General features: G+C 45.8%; 1 protein-coding gene across 2 annotated transcripts in view; it reads left to right on the top strand.

Annotated features, from left to right (window-relative positions):
• Window positions 1-27,304, top strand: part of ST14 (ST14 transmembrane serine protease matriptase) — a 42,769-nt gene that overhangs the window by 891 nt on the left and 14,574 nt on the right. The window contains exons 1-9 of one of the 2 annotated variants that reach the window (XM_035138937.3): window positions 11,354-11,612; window positions 14,380-14,539; window positions 16,961-17,088; window positions 18,109-18,179; window positions 18,817-18,977; window positions 21,307-21,342; window positions 22,084-22,321; window positions 24,325-24,464; window positions 25,486-25,583. In XM_035138937.3, the coding sequence (XP_034994828.2) occupies window positions 11,448-11,612; window positions 14,380-14,539; window positions 16,961-17,088; window positions 18,109-18,179; window positions 18,817-18,977; window positions 21,307-21,342; window positions 22,084-22,321; window positions 24,325-24,464; window positions 25,486-25,583 (1,197 nt within the window). In that variant the 5' untranslated portion in view covers window positions 11,354-11,447. Of the gene's footprint in view, window positions 1-11,353; window positions 11,613-14,379; window positions 14,540-16,960; window positions 17,089-18,108; window positions 18,180-18,816; window positions 18,978-21,306; window positions 21,343-22,083; window positions 22,322-24,324; window positions 24,465-25,485; window positions 25,584-27,304 lie in introns of those variants that run through there. The other variant, XM_035138938.3, reaches the window with a different exon arrangement.

The following is a 27,304-nucleotide window of genomic DNA, read 5'->3' as shown; positions in this document are numbered from 1 at the left end:
GGCTAGGCTTGTATCAAGTTCGGAGGATGAACTGCCTTGATCCTGTATGGCAGGAGTCAACTGGAAGGGACCGGCCATCTCTCTCCAAGAACTGTTAAAGCCTCAGCCTTTGCATGTTCTGGGACAGAGTAAGGCAATTGCGTTCATACAAGCTGGCTTTTGGTGGCCAGGGAAAGGGCAGACCAACTTTTATGAGGAAGAAAGAAAGCCATTCTATGGCCTTGGAAAGGATGCCGAGGTGCCACACTTTGAGCTCATCCTGGTGCCTGACATCACCTTGTTTTGAAGTGAGCAGTTTGGCAGTGGACCCTCTTGGGTTCCCCCATGTTGGGTGGCCAAACTTCCCCAAATGCAAAGAGGTGTTTTGTTTTTGTGCTGGAGATTTTGAAAAGCAAAGCTTGATGTCGGCGGCTGTGTGCTCAGCCTCAGATTCCATTTTAGTGGAGTGTCAAAAGCAGATTGTCCTTTCTTGGTCAGTTTTTCAGGGTGGCTTTAAAGTGTAGGTGCTGTAGATTAAAATTTGAGGTCTCTGCTGCAGATTTCCTTCCTGTTATGCTCTTTTGTGTAGCGCCAAAAAGGGTTAATTTGCCATCTCTTAAGGTCAGAGGCCTGGCTGTTCTTATTCAAGTAGACTTTCCAGTTGAGCCAGTGAACTGAGGACACCCGGCTGGTGGGTGAGGTCTGTGGAGGCCTCTCTATTATGTGGGAAGAGTGTGGGCTTTCCTTAATTAAAGCTAATCCTGTTTTTAAATGTGTAATTTTTTAAAATTAAAACTTGAACTTGGCTCCATTCAACCTTGCTCTTAAAATGTGCTGCGATGATCTGGACGAGACGAAATGTACTCTTTCCATTTGATCAGACTTTTAAAGATTATTGTGGATGATAAATGTGGAAGCCCATATCTCTCCTCAGCGCTTAGAACTACAAGACAAAAATGCAGGGCCAGTTCCAGGTGGGTTTTTGCTTTGAGGGGGTGGGGCTCAGTAAAATCGTCATCTTACATATGGGCCCCCGCCTTTCAGGCTTTCCGGGGGACAACGGCTGGGTTGATAAACCACCATTTAACATTTCCCACCGTGCCATGGAGGGCAGATAAATTGGGGAAAATCCATATACATATTATTATTTAGCTGTGATTCCTGCATTGCAAGGAGTCGGAATACGTGACCCTTGGAAATCCCTTCCAACCTTGCAATTCTATCATCATTATCATCATCATCATCATCATCATCATCATCATCATCATCATCATCATCGTTTTAGAGTATATTCTTCCTTTCTCTTCATTGCACAGTCCCAGGCCCGGTTTCAACTATTTAAACATACAGTCTTAAAAGTGATTAAAACAAATTGCAGTCAGTATACATGGTAGGTCCTTATATATACACACCGTGTCAAGGCCAGAAGAAAGGGTTGTATCTTTAGGGAGGAGATTGCAAAGCCCAGGGGCAGCTATAAATAATGCCTCCCCCCCCCAATTTCTGATGCCTGAGAAAATACCAAGCAGAAACTACCATTTGCTGATCTTAACACCTGTGAGGGGCTGCTGGGGGGAACTCAAAATGGCAGCTGCCCAACCTAAAGATGGGAGGTGGCGGCAGCAGCAGCAGCAGCAGCAGGGAAGATACCTTTAAAAAATGGGGAGCTGCCATCTTGGCACCACCACGATCAATATCCCTTTACACTGGATTCCCCCCCCCCCCGAAACGGTGGGAGGGAACAGATAATCTTTGCAGAAGCCTCACTGGATGCCTCTGGTTTCCTTTCTCCTCTTCCTTCCTCAAAACTCCTACTGCTGTTGGCAAACCTCCCCTCCAATACATAAAAGCATCCCAGAGGACTGTAGCAGCTGAGGGTACATCCTCTCTGCTTCTTCTTTCTTAAAAGCAAGCAACATACCTGTCCAAATAAAGTCAATCCCTGTGGCCTGAATGAATTGTGTACCTGAAGCAAACTTGTGTCGATGGCTTGCTATTTTGGCATAACCTATGATCAAATGCTATGCATATTTACGCAGTAGTAAACCCTACAATATTAGGGGACTTGCTCCCAGATAAGTGTGCAGCCTTACTGCACAATCCTGTGTTTTACTCAGAAGTAAGCCCTGCTGAGCTCAATGAAGCTTACTCCTAGGTAAGCAGGTTTTAGGATTGTATATGAAATGTATGAAGTGGCTTTATACTGAATCAGACCAATGGTTAATCTAGATCAGTACGGTAGTGTCTGCACTGACTGGCAGTGGCCCGCCAGGGTTTCAGGCAAGGGAGTCTTTCCCCAGCCTTAGCTGTAGATGCTGGGAATTGAACCTGAGGGCTTCTGCATGCAGGACAGATGCTCTACCACTGAGCAACACTCCCCCCCCTTAGCTGTAGCCCTTCCCCCATACTTTAGGAAGAGGCTAGAAGCTGTTCCTTTGCTTTGATCTTACTGTATTTCCTGTCTCATTCCTGACTCTGCTTTCATTATAAACTTGGAATTAGGTTCAGTTCCTTTAAAAAAAAAGATGTAACATTAAATGCAGCTCAAAATGTTGTTCTGCATTCCAGCATAAAACCAGGAAGGGGCTCATCTCTACAGCACAATTTATTTTATAAAATTATGAACACATTCAGCTTGAGATTTTGCTGAAGCTTGAAAAGCCACCTGATGAATTTCTTGGTGCTGTGGCCAGTCCATTTTTAAAAAGGAAAAAGAAAAACTTGGTAAAAAATATCCTTCAGGCTTCAGTATATTGAGAGAGATAGCTCTGTCTCTCTTTTGCCCCCTCTCCAGTTTGTGCTTTGTGATGGTGAGTCATTGATGAAGCAGTGATGAAGATCCTTCAGCTTGATGACTAGGGATGTTGACACTTTCTTTTCTCCTAACTGGGTTCTTACAAAATTCCCCTTCCCTTATGAAAGCCAGCAGGGAATTTTAGTTTTCAACAGCATCTCAGTAAGATGTCAGTTTTAGTTGGCCTAGTGAAGCCCAAGGGATTTGATCTTTGCAAATCCCTGTCCAGAAATTACCTGATTTGTTCAACTCTGAATGGGGTGAAGATTGGGGCTATCCACCCCAAAGTATCAAAACACATACCCGGTATTTTGAGGGGCATTTTAGTTTGGTAGATCATAGTGGGAACAGAACAGATTTATGGGGTAAAAACAGACTAAGGTCACCTATGCAATATACATTTAAAGTATGCCCACTCCAAAAATCCTGGCAACTGAGATTTACAGAGCTACAGTTCCCAGGAGTCTTTGGGAGGAAGAAATGTGTCATGGAACAGATTTCACCTCTTCCCAAGTTTACTATGCTTTTTTGAGTGTTTGGTTTTAATACATTTTATTTCTTTTTATTTACTCTGCCTTTACATTTAAAATTGCTTAGTTATTGCAAATGAGCAATAACTAAGAAGAAGTCTTCTAAAATAGCCACACACAAAAACACCAAGTGGCAAATAACTTGAAGCACTTTCCTTCTGTGTTTTTTTACTTTGCCCTGTGCTGTTAATTATTCACCTTTATATTCTTTCCTTCTTCCAAGATACACAAGCTATATATACACAGGAGCCAGTGTGGTGTAGTGACTAGAGAGCTGGACTAGGACCTCTGAGCCCAGGGTTCGAATCCCCACTCAACCACAAAGCTTACTGGGTGAACTTGGACCAGCCACCCACTCTTAGCCTGACCTATCTCATGGGGGGGAGAATGGGGCTTTGTGAGGATAGAATTAAGAGGAAGCGATGTATGTATGCCACCTTGAGCTCCTTGGAGGAAAGGTGAGATATAAATGCAATAATTAAATAAATACAGATTGCCCTCCTCGTCTTCTCAACAATCCTGGGAGGTAGCCTAGGCTGAGATGAGGTGATTGGTCCAAGGCTACCCAGTGAACATCATGCCCAGGCCAGAGATTTTGGGTCTCATCCTAGGCAGGGCTGTGACCCAGCTGCACAAACTGCCTTTTTCTAAGCTGAAAGAACCAGCAGGCCGGCTGGCCAAAGTATTTAAATGCAAAATACCTTTACAGTGCTGCAGAGCATCTGTCTTCTCATAAATTCTTACAGCCACCCTGTAAGAAAGGCCAGTATTATTACTGGGCTTGTGTTGCAAATGCAGAGCTGTGTCTGCAAACTAGCAGCATGTTGCTGATCACCTACCGGTAACCAATGGAGACCTTAGGCAGCAAGGACTTTGTGGCCAGTGGAAGCACATTATTTACAGCTGTAGCCCTGTGATACCTGGAAGTAAACCTCATTGGACTAAGTGGGATTTCCTTTGGAGTATAGAAGAACAACAACAACAACAACAATAATAATTTGTTATTTATACCCCACCCATCTGGCTGGGTTTAAGATTGCTCTGTGTGCAGCACACAGCCCTCCAGATCTCCCCCCCCCCACACTCTTACAGCACGTTCTGCAGAGTCCTTTGACCTCCTACACACTGTCCAAAAACACAGAGCTTTCAAATGCGTAGACGGAGAGCCTTGATGGTGTCATTTTTGATACTCCCTGACCTGCCTCATCTTGTCTGCCATGGGGAAGGGAGGCTGGCCTTTGCTTAGTTCCGCATTGTAACTTGCACACCCAGAATGTAAACAGACTCTTCTGCAAAGTAGAGGGGGGCAGGGAGGACTGTTTGCTTGCAGAAGATGGATATGGATTGCGATCAGGTTTGTTTGGGGCTCTTTAACCCTTTATTTACATATATATATATAATCTCATTGCGTTTGGGAATAATAATAATAGGTAAAGGTAAAGGGACCCCTGACCATTAGGTCCAGTCGTGGCCGACTCTGGGGTTGCGGCGCTCATCTTGCGTTATTTGCCGAGGGAGCCGGCGTACAGCTTCCAGGTCATGTGGCCAGCATGACAAAGCCGCTTCTGGTGAACCAGAGCAGCGCACGGAAACGCCGTTTACCTTCCTGCCAGAGCGGTACCTATTTATCTACTTGCACTTTGACATGCTTTCGAACTGCTAGGTTGGCAGGAGCAGGGACCGAGCAACGGGAGCTCACCCCATTGCGGGGATTTGAACTGCCGACCTTCTGATTGGCAAGCCCTAGGCTCTGTGGTTTAACCCACAGCACCACCCGCATCCTAATAATAATAATAATAATAATAATAATAATAATAATAATATGTGTTAACTACTGGTTAGGATCAAAATCTCCTGTTGGTGCCTGGGCACTTTTTAATGCGTTGTTGCATTAAAGTGTACACCATCAAATATAATGTGTGAATGTGACAAATGGGTGTTTAAAAAGCCATGAGTTGATCTGCATGCTTGCCAGAGAGCCAGGACTGGCCCCTAACTTCCTGTTGAGTGTACTTGCTGTGGTAAACCCAGGTTTGTTGCTATGTAAGTGTCGAGAGTGGGCAAACCCACACGCTATGTGCAGCAAAGAATTGGAGGAAGGACTTTGTTCATAAGCACCTGTCTCTAAGTCTGATCAGCCTTATCTAGAACGAGCAGAGGGAGAGAAGGGGAGGAGGGCCACTCCATCGGTCCTATAGAAATATTAGCTCCTTTATGGTTTCTCCTCTGCTTGAACTACTTCCACCCTAGCTGGTTGTTTGTAGGCAGTGCTTTCTTTTCTGGGGGGACGCAGGGGTACACATACCCCCTACCAGGCATGGCCAAACGTGGCCCTCCAGCTGTTTTGGGACTACAGTTCCCATCATCCCTGACCACTTGCCCTGTTCGCTAGGGATGATGGGAGTTGTAGTCCCAAAACAGCTGGAGGGCCAAGTTTGGCCATGCCTGCGCCTACACATTTTGTGAATCTTAAATTTGGCCTCATTGAGGGGGCAGTATTTCAATATGAGTAGGAAAATGAGAGTACCCCTAAACATTTTTTTAAAGAAAAAAACCACTGCTTGTAGGAATTCTGACTCAGAACCTGCCTGTTTGCTTCTCCTCCTCTCTGTCTTTATATTTGTTATGCAATCTGGGAACCCTTTTGACTGAACAGTACAAGTGCATTCATTTTTTAAAATCAAAACAAAACAATTTCAACAATCCTTAGAATAAATCTGGCAGATCAGTATTTTATGGCTACAGGGAGAGGGCTCCGAGACTTAACACAGCTTCCCTGACAAGGCAGTTCTACACATGTTTACTGAGAAAGTAAGCCCCGCTACGCTCAGTGGGGCTTACTCCCAGGTAAGTGTACATAGGGAGTTGTGGGCTGTAGGCCTGATGAACTCGTGTTGGAGGTGAGGACTTCCTTGGTCCAGAGTACAACTTTTGCTGCTGGCACAGTCCCTGAAGTAGGATTATCATGGTTAATCTTTACAACAAACCAGCTTTATGATCGATCAAGATTGCACTCTTTGTATTGCAGGTTGGGTGGTGCAGAGTCTGACCGTAATTGATTTATTTATTCAATTTCCAGAACTTCACTTCTTTACTGCCCAATAATAACCGAATCTCTCTTGACAGATTCCAATAAAGGTTAAAAATATTAGAGTCATGGGAGATGGAGGGCACCACGTGGGTCATCTAGTCCAACCCCCTGCAGTTCAGGAATCTTTTGCCTAATGTGGAGCTTGAACTCACAACCCTGAGCTTAAGAGCCTCATAATCTGCTGACTAAGCTGTCCATTTTAACATGGAATAAAAACAGAGCAATGCAAAACCAGAATAAAAACAACATGGCAGGTCATAAACCTGCAGTGAGATTTGAACTGGATAGCTGGCATTTTTGACTCTCTTTCTGTCCCCCTGTCCTCCCCCCCCAACCCCCCCTAAATTCCTGGCATTATAATCCAATGCTGCCATGGGGATTTCTATGAAAAAGTGATGGACAAACTTCCGTTTCTCGGAACTTGCTCTTTTCCTCCTCTCTCCCAACTCCTTTTCCTTTTGTGTCGTGCCTTTTTAGATTGTCATCCCAAGGGCAGGGACTCCTTTATGATTGTCATAATACTTGAAATAAACTTGCTGACTGCATATAGAAACAGTGATGTCAGCATTCCTCGTGTGTGTGTATCGATTGCTACACCCCCTGCCCCTTGTTTCGGGATGCCTGCAAAGAGGCTGGCACAGTCACACGCTGGATAGATCGGAAACTGACTTCTGCGTTTGCCGTTTCCCTTTTCCCCTTTAGGAAAGAGTTGAGCAAACTTTACACCTCAGTTTGCTTGAGAAGTACTAGCCCGAACATGATCTGTCCTCTTCACCCCTCTCTGGCTGTAGTTGGAATCTCCTAAATTCTTTGGTTCCTTCCTCCTCTGGCCTCTTCCCTCCAACAACAACAACAAAAAAAGCAAATAGAAAGTTTTTCACCCTTTCTACTCATGGTCATCCAATGGTGAGATATTCAGAACAGGCAAGAGAAAATACTTATTTAGCACATAGTCAAATTATCGAATTAGCTACTGCACAATGTGGTCCAACTCAAGACAGCTTTGAAAAGGGCTTAAGACGAATTCATGGGGGATAAGGCGGGTGGCGCTGTGGGTTAAACTACAGAGCCTAGGGCTTGCCGATCAGAAGGTCGGCGGTTCGAATCCCTGCGATGGGGTGAGCTCCCGTTGCTCGGTCCCAGCTCCTGCCAAGCTAGCAGTTCGAAAGCACATCAAAGTTTAAGTAGATAAATAGGTACCGCTACAGTGGGAAGGTAAACGGTGTTTCCGTGTGCTGCTCTGGTTCTCCAGAAGCGGCTTTGTCATGCTGGCCACATGACCCGGAAGCTGTACGCCGGCTCCCTCGGCAAATAACGCAAGATGAGCGCTGCAACCCCAGAGTCATCCGTGACTGGACCTAATGGTCAGGGGTCCCCTTTACCTTTTTAAGGCGACCAGTGGCTGCTAGTCATGCTGGTTGTACATAGTATCCAGAATTGGAGGCAGGATGCTTCCAAATACCAATTGCTGAGTGATAGAGGGCTGTTGCTCTTGGAGTCTTGCTTATCGGCTTCTCATCAGCACCTATGAGCAGGAGGATGGGAGAAGGGATAATACTTGCCACAATGACAAGGCAGGATGCAACATGCAAATGATCTGAAAAGTCAGAATTAAAGAGCCTGTGCTCTATCTCAGGACCTAGAGAAATGAGAGCAGGGATAGCCAACATTGCTTCCTCCAGGCATGGATGGAACTGCGTCTCCCATCGACCCTGACCATTGGCTATGCTGGCTGGGGCTGATGGGAGTTGTAGTTCATCAACATCTGCCAAGGCACCATCTTGATGATTTTGACTCTCACCCCTCTAGGTACTGAGTTGCCATTCTGGCTAGCCCTTTGTGGGTGGCTACCCAAGGGGCGTAGCATGGGGGGCAGTACCAGGGGGGTTGTGGCCTCGGGCTCTGACAATGGGTGTTACACCACTGAGCTACTCTCATGCTTTTTTCTAAGCTAGAGGATCTGAAACTGTTGTCTGTGGACCACGAGTGGCCTGTGAGCTTCAATAACTTAGCCCATGACATAAAATCCTAGAATTGTTGGGTCATCTAGTCCAACCCCCTGCAACACAGGAATCTTATTTGCCCAACGTGGGGCTCGAACTCACAACCCTGAGATTAAGAGCCTCATGCTCTGCCGAGCGAGCTGTCTGTGCATTTGTGGCTGAGTATGGGAGACCACTCACCCATCTTATTAAAAGTTTCTAATGATTTTTAGGAACTTTCTTGGGAAAGATGGAGGGCACTAGGAGAAGGGGACGACAGGACAAGATGGTTGGACAGTGTTCTCGAAGCTACCAACATGAGTTTGACCAAACTGCGGGAGGCAGTGGAAGACAGGAGTGCCTGGCGTGCTCTGGTCCATGGGGTCACGAAGAGTCGGACACGACTAAACGACTAAACAACAACAAATGATTTTTAATTGTCTTCTCATTGCATCTTTTATTTCTTATGTTGCATTCCATTGCATTACAGTTTGAATTCCTCGGAATGCAAATTGTAATGCAGGATAAGGAACAAAAGACACGGCTACACAATTAAAAATCTTGCTGCACCTAGCGTGGCGCGTTGCAATCATTACAGGGGGCAGGAAACCCATTCAGTGGTCTGTCAAGACCTCCAGTCGTTTTCAAGTGGTCCATACCAAGGGGTGGGGGAAAAGGTTTGGGAGACCCTGTTCTAATTCAAGCAATATCAGCTGGGTGACTCTGTGGCTGGAGACCTTCAGTTGGCCTTGGGTGTCACTGAATCAGATCCTGGGAGCAGCATGGAAGAAGAAAAGGGCAGTTCCTTCCCTCTGGCTAAGCCTCTAAACTTGTCTGGAATGGCTTTCGCTGACCAACTTACCGGTGCTTCACATATGGCCTAACTTGGACATATTTCCTCTGTGTTTCATTTGAGGTCTGAGTCATCAAAGGGATAAGTAACAAACAGGGTTGAATGAAACCAGACTTACGCAACAGCAGCGTGAGAGGACTCTCTCTCTCTCTCTCTTGGAGAAGGAAGTGAGCCCTGAGTAAATGATTAGAGGCAGTGAAAGAGGAGAAGAGGCAGCTGCCTTATGCAAAGTTAAACCCCCTGTCCCCATCTAGCTTAGTGTTCTCTGCTCTGATTGGCAGCAGCCAGCCAGGATTTCCAGGGCCATCCCAAGCATGTTGGGCGCCTTGGTGCGGAGATCGCTCCGGTGCCCCCGCCCCATTTCTTGTCGCCACCCAGCCTACCCCTAGAGCCAGCCCTGAGGATTTCAGGCAGGCTTTTTATCCCAGCACCTCCTGCAGTTGTCAGCAATTGAACTTGGGACTTTACTTCATGCAAAGCCCTTCCCTGATACTGTACTTTGATTTAGGCAGGGGATACAGTCTCCCAGTGGGCTCTGGCCAGTGGCAGAACAGAGGCCAGGCCTGTTTTCCTTCTGCTTTCTTGCCGACAGGAAGATGCCTTACATTGAGTGAGTCCATTGATGCACCTAGCCAAGTACAGTATTGTCTTTCCCCAGATATAAATTGTGAAGGTTCCCAGGTGGATTATATTCTCTCTAAGCCAAAACCAACCTTACAGGCCGGTAGTGCTTTCAATAAATAATAAAAAATAAAAATTGGCCGTGCTTCCAATATTTATTGTACAATGTAGGGAAGGCTGAAACAAACGATGCCGGTAAATTCAAAAACAACCATTTGGCAGAAACTGAATAAATTCAATATTGCAAGATAAGTCAATAAATTTAGGCTCAAGTATATAAATAACAATATATATACGTATATAAATAACAAAGGGATGCGGGTGGCGCTGTGGTCTAAACCACAGAGCCTAGGGCTTGCTGATCAGAAGGTCGGTGGTTCGAATCCCTGTGACGGGGTGAGCTCCTGTTGATCAGTCCCTGCTCCTGCCAACCTAGCAGTTCGAAAGCATGTCAAAGTGCAAGTAGATAAATAGGTACCACTCCAGCGGGAAGGTAAATGGCATTTCCGTGCACTGCTCTGGTTCACTAGAAGCGGCTTAGTCATGCTGGCCACATGACCTGCTGCCTGCGGACAAACGCCGGCTCCCTCGGCCTATAGAGCGAGTTGAGTGCGCAACCCCAGAGTTGTCCGCGACTGGACCTAACGGTCAGGGGTACCTTTACCTTTATATATAAAAAAGAGTAAACCGAGAGTTCTGGTATGGTCCCCTGAAAGTTTCCCCAACCTGGAACCTTCCAGCTGTTGTGGATGGCATTTCCCATCAGATCCAGGCAGCACAGCTGTGCTGATGGGTGATGCAGTGCAAAACATCTGGAGGGCACCAGGTGAGTGTGGAGGGGGAAGGCTGCTCTGCCCTTTCAGTGGCTCCCAAGAGCAGTTCTGTGCTCGGAATGGCTTTGCCACGGAGGACAGTTACGCAGCTGTGGTTTGGGAGCCCAGTTCCTCCTTGATCCCTGCATGCTTCCTCCTCTGGTTTCTTAGTGGTGGAAGAAACACACGGCCCTCCGTATGCTTTTGAACCACAACCCACACCACCCCCAGCGACTGATCATGCTGCCTTGAGCTGCTGGGGGAGTCCAACCACATTATTATTATTTTATTTTTATATCTATAGCCTGTCTTTTTCAGGGACTTGAGGCGGCTTACGGATCAAATAGAAACAGTTAAAAACATAGGAAAACAACAGCAATACCTTTATAGAACTAAAATGATATCTAAGTATAAATGATGGATTAAAAGCGTCCAGATAATTACAATAAAAACAGCACGGTGAAGCATCTGGTCGGCCACAGATTGACCTGTAAATCAACCATTTCCTGTAGCAATGCTTGGCCACAGCTGCAGAACCCTGGCGGCTTGCCTTGTATTCAGGTCCGTTGGTCACAAGCTGCGGACAGACAGAGCAGCCGAAAATAAAGTCATTGTGCAAGGCCCGGCTGCTGTTCTTGCTCATCCGGCGCTGAATGACTTGGTTTTGCATGAACAGCAGAGGTCTCAGTTCACTAAGGCACTAAGTTTTGCTCAGCCACACAGCTCCGAGTGAGGATTAAGGCGTTCAAATCCGAGTCCTCAGGGAAAAAAGGTGGGATTGAAGAATGGATTTAAAAGAAGAGATAGAAATGGGAACCTGCCAAGAGAGCAATGCTCTGCCTCCACGGCCAGAGGCAGTAAATCAACTGAATGCTGGGAGCTGGAAACCACCGGCAGTGGAGGGGAGAACGCTCTTGTGTTTGAATTCTGCTTGTGGGTTTCCCTTGGAGGTACAGTATGTGGTTTGGCCGCTGTGAGAGCAGGGATGATGGACTAGATGGGCCATTGACTTGTTCCAGCAGGCTCTTTGGATGTTCTTAGAAAGGAGGATGTAGGGTTCTGTCTTGCTTCTAAGAAAGTGCACCGGGCAAAAGGGGAAGGCAGGGAGCGGGGAGAGACACTCTGATCTTTTTCAGTCAGCTGTAAGTTGCTGACTTCACAGGCGGAAGTCTGTCACCTTGGAGCTGTGGACGCCAAAAGTGCAAGCCACGAGTGAGGCGTGACACGCCTGGCTGAGCCGGCCTGACTTGGTTCTGCTCCACAGGTGCTGCTTGAACAGGGATGGGCAGGAGCAGCCCAGAAAAGGAACACGGAAGTCCCCGAAACTCTTGCAGAAAGTGTGTGAGCAACACGTTTTGTTCCGCCGCACTTTCTGGGGATGAGTGTGTGTGCCTTCTGGGGGCCAGATTCTTTGTTCACAGTTTCAAGGTTGTAGACATGAAAGGGGAGTGGTTCCCCCCCCCCTCATTTGACGGCTGTTTTCCTGTAGGGTTGCTGCTTTTTAAGCCGGTGTGGCCTAGAGGGATGCAGGTGGTGCTGTGGTCTAAACCACAGAGCCTAGGACTTGCCAATCAGAAGGCTGGCGGTTCGAATCCCCGCGGCGGGGTGAGCTCCCGTTGTTCGGTCCTAGCTCCTGCCCACCTAGCAGTTTGAAAGCACATCAAAGTGCAAGTAGATAAATAGGTACCGCTCCTGCGGGAAGATAAACGGTGTTTCCGTGCGCTGCTCTGGTTCACCAGAAGTGGCTTAGTCTTGCTGGCCACATGACCCAGAAGCTGTCTGCGGACAAACGCCGGCTCCCTCAGCCTATAGAGCGAGATGAGCTCCACAACCCCAGAATTGTCCGCGACTGGACCTAATGGTCAGGGGTACCTTTACATTTACCTTTAGCCTAGAGGGAGGAATGAAGAATTGGCAAGCCCCAAGTTTGTTTGTTTTTGCTTATTTGTCACGAGTTTAATGTGGCCTTGGTCAAACGGATGGGTTCTCTCTTTGTCCTCCTCCCCTTTACAACAGGTATGGGGTGGGGTGGTTTTTGCAGCTTGATGGCCACATTCCCTTCTGAGAACTTCCTGGGGGCCACATGGCCATGGTAGGCAGGGCCAGGGGCAAAAATGGGTGGAGCAATTGGTGTGCATTTTACCTTTACCTCTACTCTCTCGCACGCCTTTTTCTCTGGCACAAGCCAGAAGTTCAGGGACATTCCAGCCAGTGTGGTTGAATAATCGGACTTAGCTCTGTGAGGGAAATAGGGGCTTGCAGTTTCTAGTTTTCTAGTAGTGTTCCCTGAAAAGGGTCCCGTTCCTCAGGCTGGTTGTAAAAAAGGCAGTCAGGTAAAGCCTGGCTGATGGTAGACTGAGCATCCATGTACTCTAATGGAACAGCCTCGGTTGTTTCTAATGCTTATCAAAAATTTGGACTGTTTTTCACGATCCTGGGTCAACTATTCACTACACAAAGGTGATATTACTTCCTCTTTATCTGCCTTTTCTCTGTCTGCTGTAAAGCTAGAACTTCAGCCGGGTTGAGGGCTGGCTTTAGCTTTAGGGCACACAAAAGGGAAGAAGTCATTTTTCAAGCAGCGCATGAATAACCTGCGGAACTCCCTGCCATTTGATGTGATGGGCGCTGTCTTACATCGTTTTCTATTTCTTGTTTTAATTATTTTTGGGGGAGGGGGATGAAAGGAAAATAGATTTGTCACTGTTTGTACGATAGCTAGATGTAATTGTTCCTTTACAGTTTTTTACTCTGACATGTCTCTTAGGTATTTCGTGGACAACGATTCATGAATTGAATCAAATTTAATTTAAAAAATGGAACTCACATGGGCAAGGGCTGTATACCTTCTGGTTTCCTCCCTGCCGCACTTCAAGGCACTTTGTTGCCTTCTTGCCTTGCTTGGGAGCCTCGAGGATCGTGCTAGGAAAAGGAATTTCGACTAGTCCCCGGCCCTCTCCCCAACCTCCAGATGTTTTGTCTGGGTCTGCTAGGAGCTGTGGTTCAAAACAACTGGATATCTCTGGATTTGGGGAGAGATCTTTTAGCCCAGGCATCCCCAAACTGCGGCCCTCCCATGATCCCTAGCTAACAGGACCAGTGGTCAGGGATGATGGGAATTGTAGTCCAAAACATCTGGAGGGCCAAAGTTTGGGGATGCCTGTTTTAGCCGGATTTCCACAATGGTATTCCTTGCATGTAGGTAAAAGTAAAGGGACCCCTGACCATTAGGTCCAGTCGTGACCGACTCTGGGGTTGCAGTGCTCATCTCGCATTATTGGCCAAGGGAGCTGGCGTACAGCTTCCAGGTTATGTGGCCAGCATGACAAAGCTGCTTCTGGCGAACCAGAGCAGCGCACGGAAACACTGTTTACCTTCCCGCTGTAGTGGTACCTATTTATCTACTTGCACTTTGACATGCTTTCGAACTGCTAGGTGGGCAGGAGCTGGGACCGAGCGATGAGAGCTCACTCCCTTGTGGGGATTCGAACCGCCGACCTTCTGATCAGCAAGCCCTAGGCTCAGTGGTTTAACCCACAGCGCCACCTTGCATGTAGAGAGATTCATAAATTCAATACACAGTAATGATTGGCTGAGCTCCCCTATTCCAGCAGCGGAATATATTGGGCTGGCCCTGTCCTTGGGTTTGGGGACCTGCAGGAGTACATGGACACCTTGTTGGGATGGCAGCCTGATTCTGTGTTTGCTTCGCCCTAGGATATGAACGGCCTGGAAGAAGGCTTGGAGTTCCTCCCCACAATGAACGCCAAGAAGGTGGAGAAGAGGGGTCCCAAGCGCTGCATAGTGGCGTTAGCCATCGTCCTGGTCTGCCTCCTCCTCTCCCTGCTTGCCGGGTTCCTGGTTTGGCACTTTAGATGTAAGTGAGCCCTGGTTTACAAGGTGTGGGGTTGCCATATCGTATTATGATTACTGTATATTTATTTAGATCTTGGCTTTTTGCCCAGACTGGGATTCAAGGCAGGCTTACAAAAATGAAGCAAGACAGCTAAAATGCAGAACGCTAAAAACATATAAAAGATCATCATTAAGGGAAAAAAACAATTCGACGCTGATAGAATCAAAACAATATAAAAAACTAATCTACTGAAATACAGGTAATACAAACAAACACAAACAAACAAACAAACAAACAAACAGACAGTGCAGCGCTATTAAAAGCCCTTTCCTTCAAAAAACAGTCAGTTATGAAAACCTCCTGCCTTTTAAAGATATTGGAAGAAGGAGAGGAGAAACCACAGTTCAATAAATAAAGCTTTTTGCCACCTTTAAAATTTCCACTCTCTGTTACAAGGACACATCGGAGCAGACCGGGAATATCATCTGTCCTCAATAGGCAACCCCACCAATTAAAACATTTCCCTTGGTGGATCAGTTGGCCAAAGCTTTAGTTTATTGACCTGTTGACTAAGCCAATTTAAACTTAAAATCCAGCCGAGTCACTGCGTGAGCAGAACAACAACTGCTCATGCTGTGGAACTTCCACCCCCTTGTGTCCCCCATGGGCCCCCAAACCTGCTATGGAGTTTTCCCCAACACTTCAGAGTGGGATTCAGATGTATATGTCCATTGTATATCTGATATACAGTTAGTTCTAAAAACAATTACGGTTGTAAAAACAAGTAAAACCATACTAGCCAAAGCAGAAGAACGTAGATTCAATCACCAGGCATGTGTGTGTGACACACAAAATTAGGTGACTGTTGGCTGCATGTGGCAGAAGTTGTATAACGCCACAATTTGGGAAAGAGAAATGTAACTTGAAGAAGACTATTGATTTTATTATTCATAAGCACCAGCAATGTGCATAAGCTAATAGTGGTCTTCGCCCCAAGGAGCTTGCACTCCAGATTAGTGTTTCCCATCCTTTTCCAGGGCCCTGCCCCCTGGGTTTCAGAAATTCATCCCCAATGCCCTCCACTCTACCCTATGAAAAGCACGATTCAGAATACAGTGGTACCTTGGAAGTTGAACAGAATCCGTTCCGGAAGTCCATTCGACTTCCAAAACTTTTGGAAACCCAGGCGTGGCTTCCGATTGGCTGCAGGGAGCTCCTGCAGCCAATCGGAAGCTGCGCCGGACGTTCGGGTTCCAAAGAATGTTCACAAACCAGAACAGTCACGTCTGGATTTGCGGCGTTTGGGAACCAAAACATTCGACTCGCAAGGTGTTTGGGATCCAAGGTACGACTGTAGTGGTTTGCGTGACCCTCTAAAGAAGAGAATAACACGTTGAAATGAAAAACATTAGCAATTAATTGCACATTTATTTGAAATCCAATGAAAACAATTTGGTTTAATCAATTCTCCAAAAGGGGTGAACTTGATCCAGTGAGACCAGCTCTTCAAATTTTGATAGTCATTGACACCTCCAGCTGTTGCCCCCTTGCCCTCTTAGCAGCCCCCTAGGGCAGGCATAGGCAACCTTGGCTCTCCAGATGTTTTGGAACTACAACCCCCATGATCCCCAGCTAACAGGGATCATGGGAGTTGTAGTTCCAAAACATCTGGAGAGCCAAGGTTGCCTATGCCTGCCCTAGGGAATCCCACTGCCCACTCTGGGAACCACTGGCCTAGATCTTAAAAGCTGGAGAAGTGAACAAGTGGAATTGCGGAAATGAAGAGGCCAGGACTGAGTGTGATTGAATGCAGTTAACCATACGTAAGCTATGGGTTGAATCCAGTGCTAGTCGTACCAAGGAGTTGACCCACTGAAATTAATGGGCATGACTACCTTTCCTCCATTACATTTATTCTGAATAGAACTTTTTTTTATTCAGTCCCTTGATTCTCTTGATGATGGAGACACGCAAGCAGGGTCCTGGCTCTCCCTACCTGGTGCCGTTACATTTTGCATCCAAAAAGTTACATGATATCCCCATGGAATAGTTCTGCCACTTGTGGGGTCTTTGGGGAAGAATGGTAATAAAAAAGGTAGATCCCTGAGTGCAGATCTTGGGAGCCACCCACAAAACCTGCCGGATTCTGTGTGTTGAGAATGCCTCCTTGAAAACCAGATTGCAGAGCTGCAAGAACGGAAGTGAAAGGAGCGTGTTGCCTCTTTTCTGAAGCTTGACGGAAGGTCGCTTGGTTCTATTAATGGGCACCCAAGAAATAAAAGCCTCTCTGGATTCAGAGCAATTGGACTGGGGCAGAACTGTCCAAATAAAAATAATAATAACTGGAGCCCATTTGTTCCAGGCACCTCTAGACCTGTAGGTGTAAAGCAGGCTCCATTAAACACTGTTCTTACCTTTCACCCGCAATATGGCTTCTCTTAGACAGGAATGCCCATGTGCAGAAAGTCTACAATGGCCACCTGAGACTGGTGGGGGGCCACTTCATCGATGCTTACGAGAATTCCAGCTCCCCTGAATTCGCTGACTTGGCCAGGGAGGTGAAGAAAATGGTAAGCAGCTCCTGAACTCATAGGGCAAACTTGGGGAAGTGTTGTTGACTGTGTAGCATGTGCGTCTCTGGTGTGTTGGGCTGGAGGCACAGGACTGAACTAAATGACGCCAGCTCCCATCGGCTCCAGCCAGCATGGCCAGGGGCCGAGGATGATGGGAGTTGTAGTTTGACAATGTTTGGAGGGCCGCAGGGTTCCTCCTCCTCCCGGTTTGCATGCTTCTGGGCTCAAGTGAGGTGAACCCCACCCTCTCTCTTTTCAACCTTGAATCTTACTTCTGTATACATCCTTTCAAACCCAAAGATGGTTCTGGTTTGATTCTTTATCACTTGAACTGCTTTACTGTGAGACTTACCCAAGAGAAGCTCAAATGACTTAAATGCTCTTATTACTTAAATGTAATAAAGCCACCCTCCCATTTGCTTTTCCAATCAGTGGATTCCACATTTTGAAATCCGCTGAGATTCCTGGAGACAAGCTCAACTTGCAGCCCAAAGCAACTTCCTGGAAGGGCAATATAGAAACATCCTGAGAACAGTGCCTCTCCATCTGTGTCAGTAGAGGACACTATTCATTCTATGTTGTACTGTATTTGAAATTCCGAGGGCTAAATACTTAAAGAAACCCCTCGGGATTGGCAGCTTTAGTGACATCGATAAAATAAATTACCTGCTGTCTAGCTCGAACAAACCGGTTATGTTTAGCACAGCGAAGTTTGCACTAAAAGCCTCTCAACTCAGGAAAACCCTAGAGTCTTGCGTCCAGAGTTTCTCGCCATTCTCCTCCATTTGTGTATATCTGTGAAGTGTTTTATAATGTTTTAATCATATGTGCTATGATACGTTTTTGAGACCTGTCTGTTTTAGGCTATAACCTGTATTTGGTTGACCTATAGAATGTGATGACGATGACAAAATGGTTATAGCCAGAAAATGTAGTTCCCTTCTGACCTCTGAATTTGGTAGTCATCTACCTGTTCCTTTATTTAAACTAAATTGTAACCTCTTTTCTCACCTTTAGCTCATAAACATCTATAAAAATAATCAGGATGTCAGTCCTTTCCACAAGGAAACTCAAATCGTCGCATTCAGGTGGGTAATGGCCAAGTTTAAGAAAAATCGCTCAGAATTATTGTTTAAAATGTCATTTAAAATGATTTCTAGTAAGGCGGGGGGGGGGGGAACCCAGCTATGTAGCATAAACAGTGTCTGCAAACGACGAGATGTGCAAACTCATACTTGCTCTTCCGAACATGGGTTTGCCACGGTAATGGGGCAAAAATCCCTTAAATGATACTCCTTTGCAACATGGCCTCTGTTATCCTGCTAGTATGTTTGAGAGAGTCAGGCCTTAAGGAAACCAATATTCACAATAGATTATAGCAGAGCTTTCCAAACCTTTTGGACGTGCATAATTTCATTCAGTTTTCCTAGCAAACTGGAGGTTAAACTAACCCCTTTCCAGCCCTGGGAGGAGTGTGGGGAGCGTTTGCGCGGCACATCTACACACTGCAGCCGACACACTAATGAGTCGCGACACACAGTTTAGAAAGCTCTGGATTATAGTGATTGGGGCAGTCAGGGCTGGCCAAGGCTTCCTGCATTGCAAGCAGTTGGGCTAGACGCCCCTTTGGGTCCCTTCCAACTCTACAATTCTGTGATTCTCTTTGCAAACCTGATGGTTTGGTCCAGATTCCTAACCTGCCTCTTTTTCCTCCTCTCCGAGCAGCGAGGGCAGCATTATTGCCTACTACTGGTCAGAGTTCAGTGTCCCTAAACACAATGTGGAAGCCCTTGACAAGGCCATGGCCAACATCCAGGCTTCAAATCAAGCGGGGATGAAACAGAGGGGGAGCTATGAAATGCGAGTTGAGACGGTCGTTGCTTTCCGTAAGTCTCTTTTCTATTCTGCCCCCTCCTGTTCAGTCACCTCAGCCTTGATTGTGAGAATCTGAGCTGCCTATTTGGCTTCGGAAAATGAGACCCAAACATATGTGGGGTAAGACATGGCTAGAAGTGGCTGACTAGGGCTAGATCTGCACAGCTATAAAACAAACGCTCTGAAAACAATATGCTAAAAACCACTGTAAAGCTCACAATTGGAAAGATCATTTCAGCTCTACAGCACCATCTGGTGTCACAGTGTTATAACACATTTATAACGCTGTATTTTGACTAATGTAGCTGAGTCCTTGGGCTGTTATGGGCAGCTGGGTTGGGGACTCAGCCATTCGGAAGGCCCAATTCACCCATGCCCTGAGTCCTAACTTTTTGCAGCTGCTGAGTGGTTAGGAACAGTTTGGAGAACTTTCCCTTTTAAAAGATCGGTTCTCCAAACTTGTCCTAACCGCTCAGCATCTGCAAAAATTAGGACTCGGGGCAAGGGTTTATTGGGCCTTCTGACTGATTTGGTCAATAGCCAGGTGCAAAACGCCCGAGGCGCTTGTGCATTTCAGAGCATTGTCAAGGCAACCATGTAGCGGGAACTGTAAGAAGTGTCTTTTATTTAGAGTAAGACGTGAAGGCTTTTCTTTTGTTTAAATGTTACAAAAATGTTGTTTTGTTTAAAGGCTATGCTATTATAGGTGCCACATACCTGTTCCATGCTTGTAAGAACTCAATTTTTCTGTGTGGCGGCACCCGCACTTTGGAACTCCCTGCCTATTGATTCAGGCAGGTGCCTTTGCAATCCTCTTTCTGGCGTCTGCTAAAAACATTCTTCTTTAGACAAGCCTACCCACATGTTAAGAAAGCTGATGCGAGTTTTAATCTGTTTTCAGTCTTATTTTTATTTTAGCTTTCTGAAAGTTTTAAAATTATTGCTCACTTTTCTTATTGACAATGTTATTGTTTTATCTTTTTCTGTAAACCCCTTTGAAGCGTTGTTTTTGTTTTTTTAACAATCAAGCAGCGTATACATTTTATGAAATGAGTAAATTTAAATATTGCACCCTTACAATGAGGGGGAGAGAGGCCTGGGGTTGGCATATAAAAGGGCCAGAAGACATTTGAACTTTCTCTTCAGAATAACGGATGTAAAGATTGCCTCTCCTACCCCCACTGCCCCCCCCTCGGGTGCTCTGATTCTGATGGTAACATCTCCCTGCCAAAATCATCCTAATCAAAAATGTTCCTGCAGCAAAACTTGTTAACTGAGGAACTTACAAGAATGTTACTTAATTCGTACTTCAGAAGTTTATTTATGGGTGTGCAGTACAGACTGCAGCATCGGGTGGATTTTTGGGGAGGGAAATCCACCAAAATGAAATGAAATACATCTTTTTCTTTTTTTCAAATAATTTTATTCATTTTCCAAATACAAAATCACAAAAAAAACAAAACAAAAACTCAAAACAAAACAAAAACTCAAAACAAAAAGAACAATAAAGAACAATAAAACAAAACAAAAAGAACAATAAAACATAAAAAAGAAAAACATCTCAAATCATATATTGTTTCCTTAACATTGTTGACTTCCTCAATTCCCCCCTCACTGGGTCCATTTTATAATTCCAATTTCTTAAATCTTAAATTAATCTAACACATTTTATCATTAACACTCGAATATTCTATTCTAAAAATATCATCTGTTCTCCACCAATAATTAATTTATCCAAATCAAAAGTTATTTTCCCTTCCTTCTATCTTCCGTTTCTCCCCTTAGCCTAGAATTTTTTTCCAAGAACTTTCCATAAATTTAAATATTAATTCTTACATATACTAACATTTAAACACATTATAACAAATTTAACCCCCCTTCCCCAGAACTCAGGGTCTCCCAGATTCTTCAGCGAGTTCCATAAGTCACTCCAGTTTCAGACCATCTAAATCAATCAAAAAAGTTGCATCCATTACTACCCCTCACCCCACTCCCACCCTGTCCCAGCCTACCCACCATTCTTCCTCAATCATCCCCTGATGCCTCCCCAATTCTTCAAATGCTGTAGTACAAAACCATCCAGCAACAATTCCATTTTCCAGCCCTTTCTCAGTTTATGAAATACATCTTTTCGGCTGAGTCATGGTGACTCATCCACTTCTGCTGAGGACTTCAGCCGGCATTCTCACGAAGGACTCTTGCATTGGAGTCCATCAAAGTAGGGGGAGGGATGAGCCAACCTTTGTGTCTCCAGGGCAGGGAATGCAGACTGGTTGGGTTCCCCCTACAACGGGGCCTGCACAATTAATGTATTTCTCTCTCTCTCTCTTTAACTCCTAGCTTCTGATCCAGATATCATCAAGGCAAAACGGGACAGTAAGTACTCAGTTTGGTTTTGTGGGCCAATAGCCATACAAGACTCATTGGGTCGTCTGTACAAGGGGGCCTGTTCCTCCTCCTCCTCCGTTTGGGAGACATAGGAGCGTCCAAGTCTGGGGAACAAGGCTCTGCTAAGTTATGAAGGGGAACGTACCCAGAACAGCCCCTGCGGAGTCCAAATCAGTTTCGTGGCTGGGTTGGTTTTCTCAAGCGAAGCTTCCTAAGATGAATTTGCTTTGGAGACATAGAAGCCGCTTCTTAATGCCTTGTTTTTGACATTTGGGGTTTTTAGAAGTGCAACAGAGCTGGACAGACTTCAGCCTTGCACGACCGACTCTTACGCATTCTTCCTTGCCCACCCAACCTGGTTTATTTAGCAAGCAAAAATTGGGGAGGGGGGGGGAAACCAAAAGCATGCCCCAAGCATTGTGAAAATGTCCTCTTCTTAACACGAGGGGAAAGAGTTTAAATTGCGTGCCAAAAAAATAAAATAAAACCATGCATGTTTTAGGAGCGTTTATTTTCCCCCTATAATAGCCAAGGATATCGGTGAACATGGTGGGTTTTTTTTTTAACTATTTGGCCTCAACTTAGTACCCTGCCCCTGTTGGACTCTTTCTTGGGGCTTTGTTTGAAATGGACCGCCTGGTCCTTCATTGCTTTTGCATTCTCCCTATTGAGAGCCCCTCCTCCTCCTCCTCCCCCCGCTCCTCCCTCCCTCTCTCCCCACCTACTCAGACAGCTGCAACTATGCCCTGCATGCGAAAGAGGGTGTGGTCACCAGCTTCACCACGCCCGGCTTCCCAAACAGCGCCTACCCGTCCAACACGCGATGCCTCTGGGTCCTGAGAGCCGACGCAGATTCCGTCATCAGCCTGACCTTCACGACGTTCGACTTGGAGCCCTGCAACGTGGGGAACGACTTTGTCAAGGTGTATGACACGCTGAGCCCCGTCGAAGCCCGGGCGCTGGTGAAGTAAGTCGGTTGCCCTTCCCCATTGAATGAATCCTTTGGAGTGCAGGGGCAGCCAGCATTCATGGCACGCCTGGGAGGAGACGGTGGGCTCGGCCTCTGCTCTTGCCCGCCTCTTTTAAGTTTCAAAGGCTCTTCACGAAACAGTGGTACCTCTGGTTACAGACTAGGGCAGGCATCCCCAAACTTTGGCCCTCCAGATGTTATGGAGTACAATTCCCATCTTCCCTGACCACTGGTCCTGTTAGCTAGGGATCATGGGAGTTGTAGGCCAAAACATCTGGAGGGCCGAAGTTTGGGGATGCCTGGACTAGGGTGATGACTTTTTCATTTTTTTTCCTCTCAAAAATTATTTCCTGTAGCACAAATGGATTAACTTTTGCCTATTAATGACTAAAATGAGGTATATTCCATTGGAATATTAAAAAAGGTTACGCACAAACCGTTTTTATATTTTTTTGTATGCCGTTTTACCATTTCATAAAATGGTATTAACAATTCTGTATATATTTCATATCAAATTTGGACACAACGCCACATTCCACAATGGGGAGTGTTCTTAGCAACATAGGGTATACAAATGTCACACCTGAGCAAGGTAAAAGCCCCTTTTTTGGGACCTCAAAACTCAGCCAGCAGACCCTGCCGGGCATGCTGGGAAAAGAACCTACAGGAGAGGTAGCAAAACATCGTCCTCTAGTGGCGTCTATACTGTTACTGCAGCTAAAATACGCTTCCTTGTGTGTTTGATGACCCTATATAATGTTGTATATATGTGACTCTAAAGCTTGGGTTCAATTTTATATCTGCTTACAGTGACTTCAAAAATGGTCAAAAAACTGATAAATAAATTTTTTAAAATGATTTTGTGCGTGAGGTTTTTTTTAAAATCAAATCTCTTTGAAAGTAAGATTTTATCTAATCTTTAATGAAAGCTCATCAAATTATGATACAGGGAAATGAGGTTGTAAAAAAGTCACCACCCTATTACAGACGCTTCGGGTTGCAAACACTTCAGGTTACAGACTACGCTAACCCAGAAATAGTACCCAGGGTTGATTCAGGATGAGAACAGAAATCGTGCGCCGGCAGCGGGGCGGCGGTGGGAGGCCCCATTAGCTAACGTGGTACCTCAGGTTAAGAACAGTTTCAGGTTAAGAACGGACCTTAAGTTCTTAACCCGAGGTACCACTGCACAGAGAGAAGGGCCATAGCTCAGGAGCAGAGAATGTACAAGGTTCAAAAGCAGAGCCATACCAGCCTGGCACCAGCTTGGCTACAGAAAATGCCCGAAGGAAGGGTACAAGATGCCATCCGACCATCTTAGGGACTCCACTCTGGATTTGTATAGGGTTCACTCCTTGGCCTTATCTTCTGAAGGCAGCCCTGTTTAGGGAAGTTTTAATGTTTGATCTTTTATTGTGTTTTTAATATCCTGTTGGAAGCTGGCCAGAGTGGCTGGGGAGGCCCCGCCAGATGGACAGGGTATAACTAATAAATTATTATTATTATTATTATTATTATTATTATTATTATTACTATTACTATTATTATTATTCCAAAGATGTCCCGCAAGCCAGCGGAGGTTTAGGATCAGAGTTTTCCTTTCTCCTAGCAAACGGATTACAATGCAGTGTGCCAATGGCTCGATTAAAACCAGCTAATGTTAAAACATTGGAGCTTTTGTTTTTTTTATGCGGCATCCTTCTAATATTTAAAATGCAAATGGTTGCAATGCTGAAGAAGAGCAGCTTTTTCCTGGTGCCCCCCCTCCCCCCAGATCCAGTGTCAAGAGGTGGAGGGGCCAATCACAAGGACTGTGGTGGGATTTGGATTCGTTGGGAGCAACCGTAGCTCTCCTGGCTCGTCTCCCGAATGAACTTTGTGGTTCTTAAGCCCACTTCCAATATGGCGGAAGAGGAGTCGCTGCAAAGAGTGGCTGTTGGGGGGGTTGGCTCTCTTTTCTCTTCCCCTCACCCACCACTTGGCTTTTTCCTCCCTCCCAGGCTGTGTGGCAGCTATGGACCATCCTACAATCTGACCTTTGTCTCCTCTACAAATGTTCTCCTGGTCATGCTGATCACAGATGCCACGGAGCGGTATCCCGGGTTCAAGGCAGAGTTCTTCCAGATGCCAAAGAAAAAAAGTAAGAGCCCTTGGCAGCCACTTCTTGTCTGTCTGTCTGTCTGTCTGCCTCTCTTTCCCTCTTCATTCATTGTAGAGTTGGAAGGAACCCTAAGGATCCTTTAGTTCAGTGTTTCCCAAACTTGGGTCTCCAGCTGTTTTTGGACTACAACTCCCATCATCCCGAGCTAGCAAGACCAGTGGTCAGGGATGATGGGGACTGTAGTCCAAAAACAGCCAGAGACCCAAAAGTTTGGAAAACACTGAACTAGTCCAACCCCCTGCAATGCAGGAATCCCTGCTAAAAAGCAAAGGCCACTTGCGTGCATGAACATATATAGTATAGTCTTTTTCTAACCCAAGGGCCACATTCCCTTCTGGGAAACTTACCAAGGGCCACATGCTGTTGGTGGGAGGGTCTAGAGGCAAAAGCAGGCAGAGCAATGAATGCAAATTTTACCTTTCTGCAGTAGGCTAGTTTCTGTGCTTCCGCACCTCTCTGTCCTTGAGCAAGAGGGCACAGTCCTGCCAGGTGAAAAGGCCTGGTGTGGGGCAGTGGGGGGGGTTGACCTGGGGAAACTTCAGGGGGCCAGATGCAGAAGCTTGGAGGGGCCACATTCTGCCCCCGGCACCTGAGGCTCCCCACCCCTGATTATGAAAGATTGAGTTATAGCAGAAGAGGAGAAGGTTGGGTTAAAAAACCTTGTGGGTAATCCATCCTTTCATAAGAAGGAAGCTGGGGCATAATTTCCCCTTTTTTTGTCTTGGAACAGCCGGGCAATAAATAGCATCCCTCTTGTTGCTACTCTAACGATGCCTTCTAACAAGAGATGTGCATGGGGCTGAGTCAGAGGACAGATGTGAACAGGTGAGGCGTAATTGGTCTCCCGAGTCCAATCCAGGCCTCAGAGTCCGCCTGGTACCTCCGGAGACCGGCTTACCCTCATTAAGGACGTTCTGCCCACGTCTCTCTTCCTGTCGGCTTGTCCTTGCAGCCTCGTAAGTAGGGCTCACTTTGTTTGCTTCCACCCCATTTATTCTAGGTTGTGGCGCAGATTTGACGGGAGCATCCGGAACCTTCTCCTCCCCTTATTACCCAGCCCACTATCCTCCCGGTACAGATTGTGTCTGGAATATAGTGGTAAGAGCTCCTTCTTTCTTACTTGGACCTGACTTAGTTTATCTGCTGCCTTTCCACAGCGAGGTGGGCCCAAAGCAACACACAGCTCTGTGTGTGTGTGCGTGTTGGGGGAAGAAAGCAGTTTGCACGCCGCGCCAATAAATTTTAAAAACCACCCAAAACAATTTAGCAAACAAAAGAAGGCTGCTTTCACATGGGGTATCCCATTCCATTTTCTCGACGTTTCCCTTAACTGTTGATTTCCGTGTTATATCTGAGCTTCCACAATGTGAAAACCACTTCCAGAATTAAAGCGGAATTGATTGCCGGGATAGCGCTTGCTTCCGTGTTACTGGCTTCTAGTTTACAAAGCATGTGCTCAGGTGGGCTGCTGTGGGGAAACAAGGGGGCAGGAGTCTGTGCCCCATTGTTCTGGTCTGGCAGGCTGCTCTTATTTATTTATAAAAATTTCTATACCACTTTATATTTTTAATAAAAATCTCAAAGTGGCTTACAGCCTATTAAATCAACAAATCAATAGCCGGGCAATGTTCCTCTAGCCTCATGAGGAGCCTCTTAAGTAGGACTGGTGAGTCTGGCCAGGTGAAAAGGGCCTTGCGGGGAGCGGCCTTCGCACTCGCAGCCGGGCGATGTTCCTCCGGCCTCACTGAGCTCTTAGGCCCTGGTTAGATTCCACCTAAACATTAGGAAGAACTTCCTGACAGTAAGAGCTGTTCGACAGTGGAATTTGATGCCAAGGAGTGTGGTGGAGTCTCCTTCTTTGGAGGTCTTTAAGCGGAGACTTGACAGATATCTGTCAGGAATGCTTTGATGGTGTTCCCTGCTTGGCAGGGGGTTGGACTGGATGGCCCTTGTGGTCTCTTCCAACTCTAGGATTCTGTGATTCGACTCCCAGGAAAGATACATGGTGCTGGTGGTTCTTTTTAATCTGATGCTCTGTTACCAAAGTAGCTCGGGAGCATGAAGGAAACGAAAAACTTAGCTTTGTAAGAAATCACAGAGGCGTAGAGTCGGAAGGGACCCAAAGGGACATGTAGTTACAGGAACGTTACAAAACGTTGCAGGAAAATGTGTTCTATTAAATTGAGGCTCATACAATAAAAAATAATATTTTTTACGTTTGTTTTAAAAAGGGCTATCCAAGATATCCAACAGTTGGAGATGCAATAGGGATAATAAACCTCTAAAACATATGTTTTTTCATGGTCCTATATTGAAAGATTTTTGGCAGAAGGTAACTGAAAGTATCAACAGAACTGTACAGAACAACCTTAACTTTTACAGAGCAAAATATCCTTTTGAATTATATGCGCCCCCCCGCCCTCCGAACCTTACAAAAGGACAATATGAGTGAACTCTCCATGCCCTTTCCATGGCAAAGAAACTAATACTGATGAATCGGAAAAATAAAAATTCAGCTCCCTTCTATGATTCGATCGAAGACTTACAGGTGAAACTGGAAAATTAAAATGTCGTCAAAAAGTGCATTTATTTCAGTAATGCAGCTTATTTTAATTTTAATTTTTACAAATGCTTTCTTTTGGAAATTCCACAGTAATAAAACAAACAGTTACAATAATACAAAAATAAACATCGCTATTACATTTCATTAATTACATTCCATTTATAATTGACCCACCTAACAACAAATAATTACAATTATAACAAAGGCTTGACATATCTTGCTTTGCATGTCATGCATCTATCTCATATATTGCTTT

This window comes from Zootoca vivipara, chromosome 14 (assembly GCF_965207765.1).
Source record: "Zootoca vivipara chromosome 14, rZooViv2.hap1.1, whole genome shotgun sequence".
In the NCBI taxonomy this organism is placed as follows: domain Eukaryota; kingdom Metazoa; phylum Chordata; class Lepidosauria; order Squamata; family Lacertidae; genus Zootoca; species Zootoca vivipara.
Note: the sequence above shows the minus strand (reverse complement) of the source record. Positions and strands in the feature narration are given on the sequence as shown.